This window comes from Schistocerca piceifrons, unplaced genomic scaffold (genome assembly GCF_021461385.2).
Source record: "Schistocerca piceifrons isolate TAMUIC-IGC-003096 unplaced genomic scaffold, iqSchPice1.1 HiC_scaffold_1796, whole genome shotgun sequence".
Classification (NCBI taxonomy): Eukaryota; Metazoa; Arthropoda; class Insecta; order Orthoptera; family Acrididae; genus Schistocerca; species Schistocerca piceifrons.
The window spans coordinates 138,872-161,417 of NW_025727674.1; the positions used below are offsets into that span (position 1 = coordinate 138,872).

Consider the following 22,546-nt stretch of genomic DNA (forward strand, 5'->3'; position numbering starts at 1 on the left):
ATTCCGATGCTCACTTCAAGTTTACTGTATCCCTCTGACCTTCTTATTGACGATGAAACACATAAATTGCATCGGAATGAAATAGAAAAAGCACAATGCCGACTTAAGTACAAGGACACTGACATATCATACTGTCTACGTTTTGAACCACTCCTGTGACATTAGTTATAGATTCCGATGCTTCACTTCAGGTTTACTGTATCCCTTGGATCTTCTTATTGACGATGAAACACAGAAATTACATCGGAATTAAATAGAAAAGGCACAATGCCGACTTAAGTACAAGAAGACTGACTCTTCCTACTGTCTATGTTTTGAACCATTCCTGTGACACTAGTTATAGATTCCGATGCTTCACTTCAGGTTTACTGTATCCCTTGCACCTTCTTATAAACGATGAAGCACAGAAATTGCATCGGAATTAAATACAAAAGGCACAATGCCGAATTAAGTACAAGAAGATTGACTCTTCTTACTGTCTATGTTTTGAACCATTCCTGTGACACTAGTTATAGCTTCCGATGCTTCACTTCAGGTTTACTGTATCCCTTGGACCTTCTTATTGACGATGAAACGCAGAAATTGCATCGGAATTAAACACAAAAGGCACAATGCCGACTTAAGTACAAGAAGACTGTCTCTTCCTACTGCCTATGTTTTGAACCATTCCTGTGACACTAGTTATACATTACGAAGCTTCATTTCAGGTTTACTGTATCCCTTGCACCTTCTTATTGACGATGAAACACAGAAATTGCATCGGAATTAAATGCAAAAGGCACAATGCCGACTTAAGTACAAGAAGACTGACTCTTTTCACTGACTATGCTTTGAACCATTCCTGTGACACTAGTTATAGATTCGGATGCTTCAATTCAGGTTTACTGTATCCCTCTCACCTTCATATTGACGATGAAACACATAAATTGCATCGGAATGAAATAGAAAATGCACAATGCCGACTTAAGTACAAGGAGACTGACATATCTTACTGTCTATGTTTTGAACCATTCCTGTGACATTAGTTATAGATTCCGATGCTTCACTTCAGGTTTACTGTATCCCTTGGACCTTCTTATTGACGATGAAACACAGAGATTACATCGGAATGAAATAGAAAAGGCACAATGCCGACTAAAGTACAAGAAGACTGACTCTTCCTACTGTCAATGTTTTGAATCATTCCTGTGACACTAGTTATAGATTCTGTTGCTTCACTTCAGGTTTACTGCATCCTTCTGATTTTCTTATTGACAATGAAAGACAGAAAGTATACCGGAATTAAATACAAAAGGCACAATGGCGACTTAAGTACAAGAAGACTGACTCCTCTTACTGTCTATATTTTGAACCATTCCTGTGAAACTAGTTATAGATTCCGATGCTTCACTTCAGGTTTACTGTATCCCTTGGACCTTCTTATTGACGATGAAACACAGAAATTGCATCGGAATTAAACACAAAGGGCACAATGCCTACTTAAGTACAAGAAGACTGACTCTTCTTACTGACTAAGTTTTGAATCATTCTTGTGACACTAGTTATAGATTCCGATGCTCACTTCAAGTTTACTGTATCCCTCTGACCTTCTTATTGACGATGAAACACAGAAATTGCATCGGGATTAAATACAAAAGGCACAATGCTGACTTAAGTACAAGAAGACTGACTCTTTTTACTGACTATGCTTTGAACCATTCCTGTGACACTAGTTATTGATTCGGATGCTTCACTTCAGGTTTACTGTATCCCTCTGACCTTCTTATTGACGATAAAACACATAAATTGCATCGGAATTAAATAGAAAATGCACAATGCCTACTTAAGTACAAGGCGACTGACATATCTTACTGACTATGTTTGAACCATTCCTATGACATTAGTTATAGATTCCGATGCTACACTTCAGGTTTACTGTATCCCTTGGACCTTCTTATTGACGATGAAACACAGAAATTGCATCGGAATTAAATACAAAAGGCACAATGCCGACTTTAGTACAAGAAGACTAACTCTTCCTACTGTCTATGCTTTGAACCATTCCTGTGACACTAGTTATAGATTCCGATGCTTCACTTGAGGTTTACTGTATCCCTTGGACCTTCTTATTGACGAAGAAACGCAGAAATTGCAACGGAATTAAATAAAAAAGGCCCAATGCCGACTTAAGTGCATGAAGACCGTCTCTTCCTACTGACAATGTTTTGAACCATTCCTGTGACACTAGTTATAGATTATTGCGATGCTTCACTTCAGGTTTACTGTATCCCTTGGACCTTCTTATTGACGATAAAATACAGAAATTGCATCGGAATTAAATACAAAAGGCACAATGCCGACTTAAGTACAAGATGACTGACTCTTCCTACTGTCTTTGTTTAGAACCATTCCTGTGACACTAGTTATAGATTCCGATGCTGCCCTTCAGGTTTACTGTATCCCTTGCACCTTCTTATTGACGATGAAACACAGAAATTGCATCGGAATTAAATACAAAAGGCACAATGCCGACTCAACTACAAGAAGATTGACTCTTCTTACTGTCTACGTTTTGAACCATTCCTGTGACCCTAGTTATAGCTTCTGATGCATCACTCCAGGTTTACTGTATCCCTTGGACCTTCTTATTGACGATGAAACGCAGAAATTGCATCAGAATTAAATACAAAAGGCACAATGCTGACTTAAGTAAAAGAAGTCTGTCTCTTCTTACTGTCTATGATTTGAACCACTCCTGTGACACTAGTTATAGATTCCGATGCTTCACTCCAGGTTTACTGTATCCCTCTGACTTTCTTATTGACGATGAAACACAGAAATTGCATCAGAATTAAATAGAAAATGCACAATGATGACTTAAGTACAAGAAGATTGACTCTTCTTACTGACTATGTTTTGAACCGTTCCTGTGACACTAGTTATAATTTCCGATGCTTCACTTCAGGTTTACTGTATCCCTTGGACATTCTTATTGACGATGAAACACAGAAATTGCATCGGAATTAAATACAAAAGGCACAATGCAGAATTAAGTACAAGACGACTGACTCTTATTACTGTCTATGTTTTGAACCATTCGTGTGACACTAGTTATAGATTCCGATGCTGCACTCCAGGTTTACTGTATCCGTTGGACCTTCTTATTGACGATGAAACGCAGAAATTGCATCGGAATTAAATACAAAAGGCACAATGCCGACTACAGTACAAGAAGACTGACTCTTTTTACAGTCTATGTGTTTGAACCTTTACTGTGACACTAGTTATAGTTTCCGGTGCTTCACTCCAGGTTTACTGTTTCCCTTGGACATTCTTATTGACGATGAAGCACAGGAATTGCATCAGAATGAAATAGAAAAGGCACAATACCAACTTAAATACAAGAAGACTGACGCTTCTTAGTAACTTTGTTTTGAACCAAACCTGTGACACTACTTGAAGATTCCAATGCTTCACTTCAGGTTTACTGTATCCCTTGGACCTTCTTATTGACGATGAAACACAGATATTGCATCGGAATTAAATAGAAAAGGAACAATGCCTAATTAATTGCAAGAAGACTGACTCTTCTTACTGTTTATGTTTTGAACCATTCCTGTGACACTAGTTATAGATTCCGATGCTTCACTACAGGTTTACTGTATCCCTTGGACCTTCTTATTGACGATGAAACACAGACATTGCATCAGAATTAAATAGAAAAGGCACAATGCCAACTTAAGTTCAAGAAGACTAACGCTTCTTACTGTCTATGTTTTGAACCATTCCTGTGACCCTAGTTATAGCTTCCGATGCTTCACTTCAGGTTTACTGTATCCCTTGGACCTTCTTATTGACGATGAAACAAAGAAATTGCATCGGAATTAAATACAAAAGGCACAATGCCGACTTAAGTACAAGAAGACTGTCTTCTCCTACTGTCTATGTTTTGAACCATTCCTGTGACACTAGTTATAGATTACGGTGCTTCATTTCAGGTTTACTGTAACCCATGCACCTTCTTATTGACGATGAAACACAGAAATTGCATCGGAATTAAATGCAAAAGGCACAATGCTGACTTAAGTACAAGAAGACTGACTCTTTTCACTGACTATGTTTTGAACCATTCCTGTGACACTAGTTATAGATTCGGATGCTTCACTTCAGGTTTACTGTATCCCTCTCACCTTCTTATTGACGATGAAACACATAAATTGCATCGGAATGAAATAGAAAATGCACAATGCCGACTTAAGTACAAGGAGACTGACATATCTTACTGTCTATGTTTTGAACCATTCCTGTGACATTAGTTATAGATTCCGATGCTTCACTTCAGGTTTACTGTATCCCTTGGACCTTCTTATTGACGATGAACCACAGAAATTACATTGGAATTAAATAGAAAAGGCACAATGCCGACTAAAGTACAAGAAGACTGACTCTTCCTACTGTCAATGTTTTGAACCATTCCTGTGACACTAGTTATAGATTCTGTTGCTTCACTTCAGGTTTACTGCATCCCTCTGATTTTCTTATTGACAATGAAACACAGAAAGTATACCGGAATTAAATACAAAAGGCACAATGGCGACTTAAGTACAAGAAGACTGACTCCTCTTACTGTCTATCTTTTCAACCATTCCTGTGAAACTAGTTATAGATTCCGATGCTTCACTTCAGGTTTACTGTATCCCTTGGACCTTCTCATTGACGATGAAACACAGAAATTGCATCGGAATTGAATACAAAAGGCACAATGCCGACTTAAGTACAAGAAAATTGACTCTTCTCACTGTCTATGTTTTGAGCCATTCCTGTGACACTAGTTATAGATTCCGATGCTCACTTCAAGTTTACTGTATCCCTCTGACCTTCATATTGACGATGAAACACAGAAATTGCATCAAAATTAAATACAAAATGCACAATGCCGACTCAAGTACGAGAAGACTGAGTCTTCCTACTGTCCATGATTTGACCATTCCTGTGACACTAGCTATAGATTTCGATGCTTCACGTCAGGTTTACTGTATCCCTCTGACCTTCTTATTGACGATGAAACACATAAATTGCATCGGAATTAAATAGAAAATGCACAATGTCGACTTAAGTACAAGGCGACTGACATATCTTACTGTCTATGTTTTGAACCATTCCTGTGACATTAGTTATAGATTCCGATGCTTCACTTCAGGTTTACTGTATCCCTTGGACCTTCTTAGTGACGATGAAACACAGAAATTGCATCGGAATTAAATACAAAAGGCACAATGCCGACTTACGTTTAAGAAGACTGACTCTTCCTACTGTCTATGTTTTGAACCATTCCTGTGACACTAGTTATAGATTCCGATGCTTCACTTCAGGTTTGCTGTATCCCCCTGACCTTCTTATTGACGATGAAACACAGAAATTGCAACGGAATTAAATGAAAAAGGCACAACGCCGACTTAAGTACAAGAAGACTTACTCTTTTTACAGACTACGTTTTGAACCATTCCTGTGACACTAGTTATGGATTCGGATGCTTCACTTCAGTTTTACTGTATCCCTCTGACCTTCTTATTCGCGATGAAACACAGAAATTGCATCGGAATTATATACAAAAGGCACAATGCCGACTCAAGTACAAGAAGACTGACTCTTTTTACTGACTATGTTTTGAATCATTCCTGTGACACTAGTTATAGATTCGGATGCTTCACTTCAGGTTTACTGTATCCCTGTGACCTTCTTATTCTCGATGAAACACAGAAATTGCATCGGAATTAAATAGAAAAGGCACAATGCCGACTTAAGTACAAGAAGACTGACTCTTTTTACTGACTATGTTTTGAACCATTCCTGTGACACTAGTTATAGATTCGGATGCTTCACTTCAGGTTTACTGTATCCCACTGACCTTCTTATTCACGATGAAACACAGAAATTGCATCCGAATAAAATAGAAAAGGCACAATGCCAACTTAAGTACAAGAAGACTGACTCTTCCTACTGTCTATGCTTTGAACCATTCCTGTGACACTAGTTATAGAATCCGATGCTTCCCTTCAGGTTTACTGTATCCCTCTGACCTTCTTATTCACGATGAAACACACGAATTGCAACGGAATTAAATAGAAACGCCACAATGCCTACTTAAGTACAAGATGGCTGACTCTTCTTACTGGCTATGTTTTGAACCATTCCTGTGACACTAGTTATATATTCCGATGCTTCACTTCAGGTTTACTGTATCCCTTGGACCTTCTTATTGACGATGAAACACAGAAATTGCATCGGAATTAAATACAAAAGGCACAATGCCGACTTAAGTACAAGAAGACTGACTCTTCTTACTGTCTATGTTTTGAACCATTCCTGTGACACTAGTTATAGATTCCGATGCTTCACTTCAGGTTTACTGTATCCCTTGGACCTTCTTATTGACGATGAAACACAGATATTGCATCGGTATTAAATACAAAAGGCACAATGCCGACTTAAGTACAAGAGGACTGACTCATCTTACTGTCTATGTTTTGAACCTTTCCTGTGACACTAGTTATTGATTCCGATGCTTCACTTCAGGTTTACTGTATCTCTTGGACCTTCTTATTGACGATGAAACACAGAAATTGCATCGGAATTAAATACAAAAGGCACAATGCCGACTTACGTTTAAGAAGACTGACTTCCTCCTACTGTCTATGTTTTGAACCATTCCTGTGACACTAGTTATAGATTCCGATGCTTCACTTGAGATTTTCTGTATCCCTTGGACGTTCTTATTAACGATGAAACACAGAAATTGCAACGGAATTAAATATAAAAGGCCCAATGCCGACTTAAGTACATAAAGACCGTCTCTTCCTACTGACAATGTTTTGAACCATTCCTGTGATACTGGTTATAGATTATTCCGATGCTTCACTTCAGGTTTACTGTATCCCTTGGACCTTCTTATTGACGATGAAACACACAAATTGCATCGGAATTAAATACAAAAGGCACAATGCCGACTTACGTACAAGAAGACTGACTCTTCCTACTGTCTATGATTTGACCATTCCTGTGACACTAGTTATAGATTTCGATGCTTCACTTCAGGTTTACTGTATCCCTCTGACCTTCTTATTGACGATGAAACACAGAAATTGCATCGGAATTAGATACAAAAGGCACAATGCCGACTTAAGTACAAGAAGACTGACTCATCTTACTGTCTATGTTTTGAACCGTTCCTGAGACACTAGTTACTGATTCCGATGCTTCACTTCAGGTTTACTGTATCTCTTGGACCTTCTTATTGACGATGAAACACAGATATTGCATCGGAATTAAACACAAAAGGCACAATGCCGTCTTAAGTACAAAAAGACTGACTCTTCTTACTGACTATGATTAGAACCATTCCTGTGACACTAGTTATAGATTCCGATGCTTCACTTCAGGTTTACTGTATCCCTCTGACCTTCTTATAGACGATGAAACACAGAAATTACAACGGAATTAAATGAAAAAGGCACAACGCCGACTTAAGTACATGAAGACTTACTCTTTTTACTGACTACGTTTTGAACCATTCCTGTGACACTAGTTATGGATTCGGATGCTTCACTTCAGTTTTACTGTATCCCTCTGACCTTATTCGCGATGAAACACAGAAATGGCATCGGAATTATATACAAAAGGCACAATGCCGACTTAAGTACAAGAAGACTGACTCTTTTTACTGACTGTGTTTTGAATCATTCCTGTGACACTAGTTATAGATTCGGATGCTTCACTTGATGTTTACTGTATCCCTCTGACCTTCTTATTGACGATGAAACACAGAAATTGCATCGGAATTAGTACAAAAGGCACAATGCCGACTTAAATACAAGAAGACTGACTCTTCTTACTGACTATGTTTGAACCATTCCCGTGACTCTAGTTATAGATCCCGATGCTTCACTTCAGGTTTACTATATCCCTCTGACCTTCTTATTGACGATGAAACACAGAAATTGCATCGGAATTAAATAAAAAAGGCACAATGCCGACTTAAGTACAAGAAGACTGACTCTTTTTACTGACTATGTTTTGAACCATTCCTGTGACTCTAGTTATAGATTCGGATGCTTCACTTCAGGTTTACTGTATCCCTCTGAACTTCTTATTCACGATGAAACACAGATATTGCATCCGAATTAAATAGAAAAGGCACAATGCCAACTTAAGTACAAGAAGACTGACTCTTCCTACTGTCTATGCATTGAACCATTCCTGTGACACTAGTTATGGAATCCGATGCTTCCCTTCAGGTTTACTGTATCCCTCTGACCTTCTTATTCACGATGAAACACACGAATTGCAACGGAATTAAATAGGAACGCCACAAAGCCTACTTAAGACAAGATGGCTGACTCTTCTTTCTGGCTATGTTTTGAACCATTCCTGTGACACTAGTTATATATTCCGATGCTTCACTTCAGGTTTACTGTATCCCTTGGACCTTCTTATTGACGATGAAACACAGAAATTACATCGGAATTAAATAGAAAAGGCACAATGCCGACTTAAGTACAAGAAGACTGACTCTTCCTACTGTCTATGTTTTGAACCATTCCTGTGACACTAGTTATAGATTCCGATGCTTCACTTCAGGTTTACTTTATCCCTTGCACCTCCTTATTGACGATGAAGCACAGAAATTTCATCGGAATTAAATACAAAAAGCACAATGCCGACTTAAGTACAAGAAGATTGACTCTTCTTACTGTCTATGTTTTGAACCATTCCTGTGACCCTAGTTATAGCTTCCGATGCTTCACTTCAGGTTTACTGTATCCCTTGGACCTTCTAATTGACGATGAAACACAGAAATTGCATCGGAATTAAATACAAAAGGCACAATGCCGACTTAAGTACAAGAAGACTGTCTCTTCCTACTGTCTATGTTTTGAACCATTCCTGTGACACTAGTTATAGATTACGATGCTTCATTTCAGGTTTACTGTATCCCTTGCACCTTCTTATTGACGATGAAACACAGAAATTGCATCGGAATTAATTGCAAAAAGCACAATGCTGACTTAAGTACAAGAAGACTGACTCTTTTCACTGACTATGTTTTGAACCATTCCTGTGACACTAGTTATAGATTCGGATGCTTCACTTCAGGTTTACTGTATCCCTCTCACCTTCTTATTGACGATGAAACACATAAATTGCATCGGAATGAAAGAGAAAGTGCACAATGCCGACTTAAGTACAAGGAGACTGACATATCTTACTGTCTATGTTTTGAACCATTCCTGTGACATTAGTTATAGATTCCGATGCTTCACTTCAGGTTTTCTGTATCATTTGGACCTTCTTATTGACGATGAAACACAGAAATTACATCGGAATTAAATAGAAAAGGCACAATGCCGACTAAAGTACAAGAAGACTATCTCTTCCTACTGTCTATGTTTTGAACCATTCCTGTGACACTAGTTATAAATTACGATGCTTCATTTCAGGTTTACTGTATCCCTTGCACCTTCTTATTGACGATGAAACACAGAAATTGCATCGGAATTAATTGCAAAAAGCACAATGCTGACTTAAGTACAAGAAGACTGACTCTTTTCACTGACTATGCTTTGAACCATTCCTGTGACACTAGTTATAGATTCGGATGCTTCACTTCAGGTTTACTGTATCCCTCTGACCTTCTTATTGACGATGAAACACAGAAACTGCATCGGAATTAGATACAAAAGGCACAATGCCGACTTAAGTACAAGAAGACTGACTCATCTTACTGTCTATGTTTCGAACCTTTCCTGTGACACTAGTTACTGATTCCGATGCTTCACTTCAGGTTTACTGTATCTCTTGGACCTTCTTATTGACGACGAAACACAGATATTGCATCGGAATTAAACACAAAAGGCACAATGCCGTCTTAAGTACAAAAAGACTGACTCTTCTTACTGACTATGATTAGAACCATTCCTGTGACACTAGTTATAGATTCCGATGCTTCACTTCAGGTTTACTGTATCCCTCTGACCTTCTTATTGACGATGAAACACAGAAATTGCAACGGAATTAAATGAAAAAGGCACAACGCCAACTTAAGTACATGAATACTTACTCTTTTTACTGACTACGTTTTGAACCATTCCTGTGACACTAGTTATGGATTCGGATGCATCACTTCAGTTTTACTGTATCCCTCTGACCTTCTTATTCGCGATGAAACACAGAAATGGCATCGGAATTATATACAAAAGGCACAATGCCGACTTAAGTACAAGAAGACTGACTCTTTTTTCTGACTATGTTTTGAATCATTCCTGTGACACTAGTTATAGATTCGGATGCTTCACTTCAGGTTTACTGTATCCCTGTGACCTTCTTATTCTCGATGAAACACAGAAATTGCATCGGAATTAAATAGAAAAGGCACAATGCCGACTTAGGAACAAGACGACTGACTTTTCTTACTGTCTATGCTTTGAACCATTCCTGTGACCCTAGTTATAGATTCCGATGCTTCACTTGATGTTTACTGTATCCCTCTGACCTTCTTATTGACGATGAAACACAGAAATTGCATCGGAATTAGTACAAAAGGCACAATGCCGACTTAAATACAAGAAGACTGACTCTTCTTACTGACTATGTTTGAACCATTCCCGTGACTCTAGTTATAGATCCCGATGCTTCACTTCAGGTTTACTATATCCCTCTGACCTTCTTATTGACGATGAAACACAGAAACTGCATCGGAATTAAATAAAAAAGGCACAATGCCAACTTAAGTACAAGAAGACTGACTCTTTTTACTGACTATGTTTTGAACCATTCCTGTGACTCTAGTTATAGATTCGGATGCTTCACTTCAGGTTTACTGTATCCCTCTGACCTTCTTATTCACGATGAAACACAGAAATTGCATCCGAATTAAATAGAAAAGGCACAATGCCAACTTAAGTACAAGAAGACTGACTCTTCCTACTGTCTATGCTTTGAACCATTCCTGTGACACTAGTTATAGAATCCGATGCTTCCCTTCAGGTTTACTGTATCCCTCTGACCTTCTTATTCACGATGAAACACACGAATTGCAACGGATTTAAATAGAAACGCCACAAAGCCTACTTAAGAACAAGATGGCTGACTCTTCTTACTGGCTATGTTTTGAACCATTCCTGTGACACTAGTTATATATTCCGATGCTTCACTTCAGGTTTACTGTATCCCTTGGACCTTCTTATTGACGATGAAACACAGAAATTACATCGGAATTAAATAGAAAAGGCACAATGCCGACTTAAGTACAAGAAGACTGACTCTTCCTACTGTCTATGTCTTGAACCGTTCCTGTGACACTAGTTATAGATTCCGATGCTTCACTTCAGGTTTACTTTATCCCTTGCACCTCCTTATTGACGATGAAGCACAGAAATTTCATCGGAATTAAATACAAAAAGCACAATGCCGACTTAAGTACAAGAAGATTGACTCTTCTTACTGTCTATGTTTTGAACCATTCCTGTGACCCTAGTTATAGCTTCCGATGCTTCACTTCAGGTTTACTGTATCCCTTGGACCTTCTAATTGACGATGAAACACAGAAATTGCATCGGAATTAAATACAAAAGGCACAATGCCGACTTAAGTACAAGAAGACTGTCTCTTCCTACTGTCTATGTTTTGAACCATTCCTGTGACACTAGTTATAGATTACGATGCTTCATTTCAGGTTTACTGTATCCCTTGCACCTTCTTATTGACGATGAAACACAGAAATTACATCGGAATTAAATAGAAAAGGCACAATGCCGACTAAAGTACAAGAAGACTGACTCTTCCTACTGTCAATGTTTTGAACCATTCCTGTGACACTAGTTATAGATTCTGTTGCTTCACTTCAGTTTTACTGCATCCCTCTGATTTTCTTATTGACAATGAAACACAGAAAGTATACCGGAATTAAATACAAAAGGCACAATGGCGACTTAAGTACAAGAAGACTGACTCCTCTTACTGTCTATCATTTGAACCATTCCTGTGAAACTAGTTATAGATTCCGATGCTTCACTTCAGGTTTACTGTATCCCTTGGACCTTCTTATTGACGATGAAAGACAGAAATTGCTTCGGAATTAAACACAAAGGGCACAATGCCGACTTAAGTACAAGAAGACTGACTCTTCTTACTGACTATGCTTTGAACCATTCCTGTGACACTAGTTATAGATTCGGATGGTTCACTTCAGGTTTACTGTATCCCTCTGACCTTCTTATTGACGATGAAACACATAAATTGCATCGGAATTAAATAGAACATGCACAATGCCTACTTAAGTACAAGGCGACTGACATATCTTACTGACTATGTTTGAACCATTCCTGTGACATTAGTTATAGATTCCGATGCTTCACTTCAGGTTTACTGTATCCCTTGGACCTTCGTATTGACGAAGAAACACAGAAATTGCAACGGAATTAAATATAAAAGGCCCAATGCCGACTTAAGTGCATGAAGACCGTCTCTTCCTACTGACAATTCTTTGAACCATTCCTGTGACACTAGTTATAGATTATTGCGATGCTTCACTTCAGGTTTACTGTATCCCTTGGACCTTCTTATTGACCATGAAATACAGATATTGCATCGGAGTTAAATACAAAAGGCACAATGCCGACTTAAGTACAAGAAGACTGACTCTTCTTACTGTCTATGTTTAGAACCATTCCTGTGACACTAGTTATAGATTCCGATGCTTCACTTCAGGTTTACTGTATCCCTTGCACCATTTATTGACGATGGAACACAGAAATTGCATCGGAATTAAATACAAAAGGCACAATGCCGACTTAAGTACAAGAAGATTGACTCTTCTTACTGTCTATGTTTTGAACCATTCCTGTGACCCTAATTATAGCTTCCGATGCATCACTCCAGGTTTACTGTATCCCTTGGACCTTCTTATTGACGATGAAACACAGAAATTGCATCAGAATTAAATACAAAAGGCACAATGCTGACTTAAGTAAAAGAAGTCTGACTCTTCTTACTGTCTATGATTTGAACCATTCCTGTGACACTAGTTATAGATTCCGATGCTTCACTCCAGGTTTACTGTATCCCTCTGACCTTCTTATTGACGATGAAACACAGAAATTGCATCAGAATTAAATATAAAATGCACAATGATGACTTAAGTACAAGAAGACTGACTCTTCTTACTGACTATGTTTTGAACCATTCCTGTGACACTAGTTATAATTTCCGATGCTTCACTTCAGGCTTACTGTATCCCTTGGACCTTCTTATTGACGATGAAACACAGAAATTGCATCAGAATTAAATACAAAAGGCACAATGCTGACTTAAGTAAAAGAAGTCTGACTCTTATTACTGTCTATGTTTTGAACCATTACTGTGACACTAGTTATAGATTCCGGTGCTTCACTCCAGGTTTACTGTTTCCCTTGGACCTTCTTATTGACGATGAAGCACAGGAATAGCATCAGAATGAAATAGAAAAGGCACAATGCCGACTTAAATACAAGAAGACTGACGCTGCTTACTAACTATGTTTTGAACCAATCCTGTGACACTACTTAAAGATTCCAATGCTTCACTTCAGGTTTACTGTATCCCTTGGACCTTCTTATTGACGATGAAACACAGATATTGCATCGGAATTAAATAGAAAAGGAACAATGCCTAATTAATTGCAAGAAGACTGACTCTTCTTACTGTTTATGTTTTCAACCATTCCTGTGACACTAGTTATAGGTTCCGATGCTTCACTACAGGTTTACTGTATCCCTTGGACTTTCTTATTGACGATGAAACACAGACATTGCATCAGAATTAAATAGAAAAGGCACAATGCCGTCTTAAGTACAAGAAGACTGACTCTTCCTACTGTCTATGATTTGACCATTCCTGTGACACTAGTTATAGAATCCGATGCTTCCCTTCAGGTTTACTGTTTCCCTCTGACCTTCTTATTCACGATGAAACACACGAATTGCAACGGAATTAAATGGAAACGCCACAAAGCCTACTTAAGAGCAAGATGGCTAACTCTTCTTACTGGCTATGTTTTGAACCATTCCTGTGACACTAGTTATATATTCCGATGCTTCACTTCAGGTTTACTGTATCCCTCTCACCTTCTTATTGACGATGAAACACATAAATTGCATCGGAATGAAAGAGAAAATGCACAATGCCGACTTAAGTACAAGGAGACTGACATATCTTACTGTCTATGTTTTGAACCATTCCTGTGACATTAGTTATAGATTCCGATGCTTCACTTCAGGTTTACAGTATCCCTTGGACCTTCTTATTGACGATGAAACACAGAAATTACATCGGAATTAAATAGAAAAGGCACAATGCCGACTAAAGTACAAGAAGACTGACTCTTCCTACTGTCAATGTTTTGAACCATTCCTGTGACACTAGTTATAGATTCTGTTGCTTCACTTCAGTTTTACTGCATCCCTCTGATTTTCTTATTGACAATGAAACACAGAAAGTATACCGGAATTAAATACAAAAGGCACAATGGCGACTTAAGTACAGGAAGACTGACTCCTCTTACTGTCTATCATTTGAACCATTCCTGTGAAACTAGTTATAGATTCCGATGCTTCACTTCAGGTTTACTGTATCCCTTGGACCTTGTTATTGACGATGAAAGACAGAAATTGCTTCGGAATTAAACACAAAGGGCACAATGCCGACTTAAGTACAAGTAGACTGACTCTTCTTACTGACTATGCTTTGAACCATTCCTGTGACACTAGTTATAGATTCGGATGCTTCACTTCAGGTTTACTGTATCCCTCTGACCTTCTTATTGACGATGAAACACATAAATTGCATCGGAATTAAATAGAACATGCACAATGCCTACTTAAGTACAAGGCGACTGACATATCTTACTGACTATGTTTGAACCATTCCTGTGACGTTAGTTATAGATTCCGATGCTTCACTTCAGGTTTACAGTATGCCTTGGATCTTCTTATTGACGATGAAACACAGAAATTGCATCAGAATTAAATAGAAAATGCACAATGATGACTTAAGTAAAAGAAGTCTCACTCTTATTACTGTCTATGTTTTGAACCATTACTGTGACACTAGTTATAGATTCCGATGCTTCACTCCAGGTTTACTGTATCCCTCTGACCTTCTTATTGACGATGAAACACAGAAATTGCAACGGAATTAAATATAAAAGGCCCAATGCCGACTTAAGTGCATGAAGACCGTCTCTTCCTACTGACAATGTTTTGAACCATTCCTGTGACACTAGTTATAGATTATTGCGATGCTTCACTTCAGGTTTACTGTATCCCTTGGACCTTCTTATTGACGATGAAATACAGATATTGCATCTGAATTAAATACAAAAGGCACAATGCCGACTTAAGTACAAGAAGACTGACTCTTCTTACTGTCTATGTTTAGAACCATTCCTGTGACACTAGTTATAGATTCCGATGCTTCACTTCAGGTTTACTGTTTCCCTTGCACCTTTTTATTGACGATGAAACACAGAAATTGCTTCGGAATTAAATACAAAAGGCACAATGCCGACTTAAGTACAAGAAGATTGACTCTTCTTACTGTCTATGTTTGAACCTTTCCTGTGACCCTAGTTATAGCTTCCGATGCATCACTCCAGGTTTTCTGTATCCCTTGGACCTTCTTATTGACGATGAAACACAGAAATTGCATCAGAATTAAATACAAAAGGCACAATGCTGACTTAAGTAAAAGAAGTCTGACTCTTCTTACTGTCTATGATTTGAACCATTCCTGTGACACTAGTTATAGATTCCCATGCTTCACTCCAGGTTTACTGTATCCCTCGGACCTTCTTATTGACGATGAAACACAGAAATTGGATCAGAATTAAATAGAAAATGCACAATGATGACTTAAGTACAAGAAGACTGACTCTTCTTACTGACTATGTTTTGAACCATTCCTGTGACACTAGTTATAATTTCCGATGCTTCACTTCAGGTTTACTGTATCCCTTGGACCTTCTTATTGACGATGAAACACAGAAATTGCATCAGAATTAAATACAAAAGGCACAATGCTGACTTAAGTAAAAGAAGTCTCACTCTTATTACTGTCTATGTTTTGAACCATTACTGTGACACTAGTTATAGATTCCGGTGCTTCACTCCAGGTTTACTGTTTCCCTTGGACCTTCTTATTGACGATGAAGCACAGGAATAGCATCAGAATGAAATAGAAAAGGCACAATGCCGACTTAAATACAAGAAGACTGACGCTTCTTACTAACTATGATTTGAACCAATCCTGTGACACTACTTAAAGATTCCAATGCTTCACTTCAGGTTTACTGTATCCCTTGGACCTTCTTATTGACGATGAAACACAGATATTGCATCGGAATTAAAAGAAAAGGAACAATGCCTAATTAATTGCAAGAAGAGTGACTCTTCTTACTGTTTATGTTTTGAACCATTCCTGTGACACTAGTTATAGTTTCCGATGCTTCACTACAGGTTTACTGTATCCCTTGGACCTTCTTATTGACGATGAAACACAGACATTGCATCAGAATTAAATAGAAAAGGCACAATGCCGACTTAAGTACAAGAAGACTGACTCTTCCTACTGTCTATGTTTTGACCATTCCTGTGACACTAGTTATAGATTTAGATGCTTCACTTCAGGTTTACTGTATCCCTCTGACCTTCTTATTGACGATGAAACACATAAATTGCATCGGAATTAAATAGAAAATGCACAATGCCGACTTAAGTGCAAGGCGACTGACATATCTTACTGTCTATGTTTTGAACCATTCCTGTGACATTAGTTATAGATTCCGATGCTTCACTTCAGGTTTACTGTATCCCTTGGACCTTCTTATTGACGATGAAACACAGAAATTGCATCGGAATTAAATACAAAAGGCACAATGCCGACTTACGTTTAAGAAGACTGACTCATCCTACTGTCTATGTTTTGAACCATTCCTGTGACACTAGTTATAGATTCCGATGCTTCACTTGAGATTTTCTGTATCCCTTGAACGTTCTTATTAACGATGAAACACAGAAATTGCAACGGAATTAAATATAAAAGGCCCAATGCCGACTTTAGTACATAAAGACCGTCTCTTCCTACTGACAATGTTTTGAACCATTCCTGTGACACTGGTTATAGATTATTCCGATGCTTCACTTCAGGTTTACTGTATCCCTTGGACCTTATTATTGACGATGAAACACAGAAATTGCATCGGAATTAAATACAAAAAGCACAATGCCGACTTACGTACTAGAAGACTGACTCTTCCTACTGTCTATGATTTGACCATTCCTGTGACACTAGTTATAGATTTCGATGCTTCACTTCAGGTTTACTGTATCTCTTCGACCTTCTTATTGACGATGAAACATAGAAATTGCATCGGAATTAAACACAAAAGGCACAATGCCGTCTTAAGTACAAAAAGACTGACTCTTCTTACTGACTATGATTAGAACCATTCCTGTGACACTAGTTATAGATTCCGATGCTTCACTTCAGGTTTACTGTATCCCTCTGACCTTCTTATTGACGATGAAACACAGAAATTGCAACGGAATTAAATGAAAAAGGCACAACGCCGACTTAAGTATAAGAAGACTTACTCTTTTTACTGACTACGTTTTGAACCATTCCTGAGACACTAGTTATGGATTCGGATGCTTCACTTCAGTTTTACTGTATCCCTCTGACCTTCTTATTCGCGATGAAACACAGAAATTGCATCGGAATTATATACAAAAGGCACAATGCCGACTTAAGTAGAAGAAGACTGACTCTTTTTACTGACTATGTTTTGAACCATTCCTGTGACACTAGTTATAGATTCGGATGCTTCACTTCAGGTTTACTGTATCCCCCTGACCTTCTTATTCTCGATGAAACACAGAAATTGCATCGAAATTAAATAAAAAAGGCACAATGCCGACTTAAGTACAAGACGTCTGACACTTCTTACTGTCTATGTCTTGAACCATTCCTGTGAGACTAGTTATAGATTCCGATGCTCACTTCAAGTTTACTGTATCCCTCTGACCTTCTTATTGACGATGAAACACATAAATTGCATCGGAATGAAATAGAAAATGCACAATGCCGACTTAAGTACAAGGACACTGACATATCTTACTGTCTATGTTTTGAAACCATTCCTGTGACATAAGTTATAGATTCCGAAGCTTCACTTCTGGTTTACTGTATCCCTTACACCTTCTTATTGACGATGAAGCACAGAAATTGCATCGGAATTAAATACAAAAGGCACAATGCCGGCTTAAGTACATAAAGACCGTCTCTTCCTACTGACAATGTATTGAACCATTCCTGTGACACTGGTTATAGATTATTCCGATGCTTCACTTCAGGTTTACTGTATCCCTTGGACCTTCTTATTGACGATGAAACACAGAAATTGCATCGGAATTAAATACAAAAGGCACAATGCCGACTTACGTACAAGAAGACTGACTCTTCCTACTGTCTATGTTTTGAACCATTCCTGTGACACTAGTTATAGATTCCGATGCTTCACTTCTGGTTTACTGTATCCCTTGCACCTTCTTATTGACGATGAAGCACAGAAATTGCATCGGAATTAAATACAAAAGGCACAATGCCGACTTAAGTACATAAAGACCGTCTCTTTCTACTGACAATGTATTGAACCATTCCTGTGACACTGGTTATAGATTATTCCGATGCTTCACTTCAGGTTTACTGTATCCCTTGGACCTTCTTATTGACGATGAAACACAGAAATTGCATCGGAATTAAATACAAAAGGCACAATGCCGACTTACGTACAAGAAGACTGTCTCTTCCTACTGTCTATGTTTTGAACCATTCCTGTGACACTAGTTATAGATTCCGATGCTTCACATGAGGTTTTCTGTATCCCTTGGACGTTCTTATTGACGATGAAACACAGAAATTTCAACGGAATTAAATATAAAAGGCCCAATGCCGACTTAAGTACATAAAGACCGTCTCTTCCTACTGACAATGTTTTGAACAATTCCTGTGACACTGGTTATAGATTATTCCGATTGTTGTAACCGCAGGAACAAGCCAAGTCTAAAAAGCAGTACCTTAAAAATAGTACGTAGGGAGAAGTTAAGATTGTAGCGCTGGGACGCCAGGCGTGGCCGAAGGGCCAGCCGAGGCGGCACTCGAACGGCTGGGCAGCTGGGCGCGTTGATAGGAAAGTAAACAGCCAGCAAATACAAACGAGGGTCTGTGCAGGGGTGCATGATAAGCATTCAATTAAGACTATCAACAAGAAAGCATTCCTGGCTAGAGAGAGAGGTCTGGGAGAGGAGAGAGAAAGAAAGAGGGCCCTTGGTGGGGACCGCACTACGTCAAGAGGAGCCAATGAAGGGCTCAGGACGCAGTGCGTGACCATATAGGGAGAGGCGCCTCTGCCCCTCCACTCAGCCTCTGAAGAACAATAGCAACAACAATGTTTTAACGATACCAAATAAGGGCACGTTGCCTTCGACGCTACGTCAGGCCAAGCGCTGGCGGGGTCGAAGGGGAAACGCTAACAAAACCCGAGAGCACGCCGCTCTGGGGAGCTAAGTTTTGTCTGGTGAGGGCGAAGAGTTAGATAGCAGCAGCCGACTTGGGCTGGGGAACGGGCTGTAGGCAGGCAGCCGGAGATAGTCGCTGGAGAGCGTCAGGGCGTAGCCGCGGGACTCTAACGTAGGGTGTTAAGAAACGTTGCAGAACTTCTAGTAGGCAGTCGGAACGGTGGAGTCAGTCACCGTCTCTGTGTTAGACTTGGCCTTCCTGTGAGTGCAACCACCGTCAGATAGGGCGATTTGTATTCACTTAGAATAAACTGCAATTTATTAAAGTTATCACGACTTTAATTTCTATCACCTTCCTAGCCTTGTGAAAACCAGGGATTATACATCTTAGCCAGATCAAAAGTCTCCCTCTCATTACGGTCAACCGGCTAAAATCCCATCCACGAACCGTGTCGCCCAATCCCTCGCAATACCCACGCTTGGGACGCGACATAAATAAAAAGTTTTTGGTGCCAGGTGTGGGGTTATCACAAAGGCGCGTAAGCTTCTACCTACAGAAGACGTTAGATTTTGCTACAGCGACTGTGGCAATTGGCAGGAAGTTGTGGCGACTCGCAACTTTCAGCATTAGTAGCACCAGTACGTTAGAGTCCAGAAAGGTAGTCCTCGCGGGTGCAGGGCAACGCAGGACAGCGGCAGCGCGACGCAGAGCGACGAGGCACAGAGGTGCCTAAGCAGCCAGCGATCGAGTCCGGGGGTCCGGGCCGAGCAGCAGCAGAAGCGGCAGCAGCCGTAGCAGCGGCGACCGAGGAGAGCGACGGGGTCGGCACAGCCCAGCAGAGCGGCGGCCGGCGCATCGCAGCAGCGCGGGACAGCGCGGGCGCAGAGACAGCGCGGAGCAGCGCGGGACAGCGCAGGCACAAAGAGAGCGCGGAGCAGCGCGTGACAGCGCGGGACAGCGCGAGCACACAGACGGCGCGAAGCGGCGCTGGACGACGCGGACGAACAAAGCAGACGGCGCACTACAAGAGAAGCGGTAATTGTAAAACTGTCTTAAGAATATTGTATTTTGCTGTGTAAAGTGTTAACTTAGTTAAGATGCCCCTAACTAATGAAGTTGCGTCATCCTCCACTAGTGGTAAGATGTCAGTGAAAGAGGCCCTATGTATTGTGTCGAAAGTGTTCGAAGGGAACAAGAAAGACTTAAGGGAATTTATCGAAAACGTAGATGCAGCTTTTGAATTAGTAAAGCCAGAGGAACACGAAACGTTATTAAAGTTCGTTAAGGCAAAAATAACCGGTGAAGCTAGGTCGAGATTGCAGGTGCGTGAACGCACAGGTACGTGGCAAGAGGTGAAACGCGTTTTGGAAGAGAATTATGCCAGTAAGCGTACTATAGACTATTACGCTTGTAAAATTTTTCAAGCCAGACAAGGACAAGGGGAACCAATAGCAATGTGGGCAAGCAGAATTGATGAAATGCAGAGAGACTTTCGAGAAGCAGTAAATAGAGTTACGGCCCGAGAAAACTTGAAAGGTGCAATAGAACTAGTTGACTCCCTAGGAAGAGCGTGTTTTATACAGGGTTTAAGTAATGACAGAATACAGACAATAGTGAGAAGCAGAGGCGACGAAATCACGTTGGCAGCAGCAGTGGAATTGGCACTGCAGGAAGAGAGTGCGATATTGTCTATGAGAGAGCGGGGACTAGCCCCGAGGGTAACGTACACTCGAAATAAGGAAGCTGTAAAAAGCGCGAGAGAAAGTAAAGAGTTGAAATGTTTTAATTGTGGGCTGAGAGGTCACATAGCGAGCAAGTGTAGGAAAAGCAGGCCAGAGCATAGAGTACGAACCATGACAGGTAGAGAATTTACAAATTTTTGCTATGGGTGTGACAAGCCGGGACACACAGACATGGAATGCAGGGTGCGGTTAAGGAAAGTTCACCCGATAGATGTCAGGGAATTCAGAGGGAATCACAGAGAAACCGATGGAGGGTTACGAGAGTGGAGATGTCCACAGTGTAATTTACCGGGGAACTGCGGAGTTCCGTGTACGAGAGTAAAAGATGTCGCATGTTTTAAGTGTAAGCGGCAGGGCCACTACGCGAAAGATTGCCACGAAGGGCCCTGGCACGCCTGGAGATAAGGCAGGGTGCCAGTATCGGGTAAAACTGAAAAGGTGAGACAGAAATTTCACGTGTACGGTAGAGGGCTAGACATTCCGTACGACGGATTGTTAGGGAGAAAATTCTTGACACAGCATAGAGTCAAGCTGGACTATGCGGGTAAAGTGATAAGACTAAGAGGGCGAGATATACCCTTAGTAGTAGAGGAAGAACCAAAGGGACACGAGAAAGAAGCAGATCCAGAAATAGGAGGGGAGATAGGGCCCCGGGAAGAAAGAATAATGTTGTTGAAAGTGGACGGAAAGGTACCACGGGGAATCGAACGAGAAATGGTCATACCAAGGCAGGAGATTGCACAAGGGGTGCATGTACCTGAGTCCTTAGTAAAAGTGCGAAATGGGAAATGCATAGTAAGTGCATTGAACGTGTCAGAGGACAGAGTTCGATTAGGAAGTGTAAGACTAATAACGGAAGAAGTAGAAAGAATAGCGAAAGTTCGCGAAGTAAAATGTAGCACTGAGGCAGTAGGTAAGACGGAAAGTCGTGCTAGTGTGTTGCGAAGGCAGCTCAGAATGGATCATTTGAACGGCGAAGAAAAGAGCGCTCTAGCAGAGGTCTGCACGGAGTACGGAGATGTATTTCATCTGCCGGGGGACAAATTGTCCTATACTTCTGCAGTGAAACATAGAATACCGATTGCGCCGGAACACGCGGGGAAAGTAGTGAACGCTAGACCGTACAGGATCCCTGAAGCGCAAAAGGAAGTGCTAAAAGAGCAAATAGAACAAATGCTGAAGGATGACATAATTGTCGAAAGCAAGAGCGCATGGAA

General features: G+C 40.0%; 1 protein-coding gene across 1 annotated transcript; it reads left to right on the forward strand.

Annotated features, from left to right (window-relative positions):
- The first annotated feature begins 20,684 nt into the window (after positions 1–20,684).
- On the forward strand, positions 20,685–21,651 carry LOC124740641. Its single transcript, XM_047248625.1, has 2 exons — positions 20,685–21,431; positions 21,541–21,651. The coding sequence occupies exons 1-2, from the start codon at positions 20,685–20,687 to the stop codon at positions 21,649–21,651; spliced, it is 858 nt and encodes a 285-aa protein (XP_047104581.1).
- Positions 21,652–22,546: the final 895 nt, after the last annotated feature.

What these genes read in the sequence shown, in the direction of transcription:
- LOC124740641 (XM_047248625.1), top strand. Translation starts at nt 20,685, where the DNA reads ATGCCCCTAACTAATGAAGTTGCGTCATCCTCCACTAGTGGTAAGATG. An exon ending in AAAGCAGGCCAGAGCATAGA is followed by an intron (nt 21,432 to 21,540) that starts GTACGAACCATG and finishes TTCACCCGATAG; the next exon opens with ATGTCAGGGAATTCAGAGGG.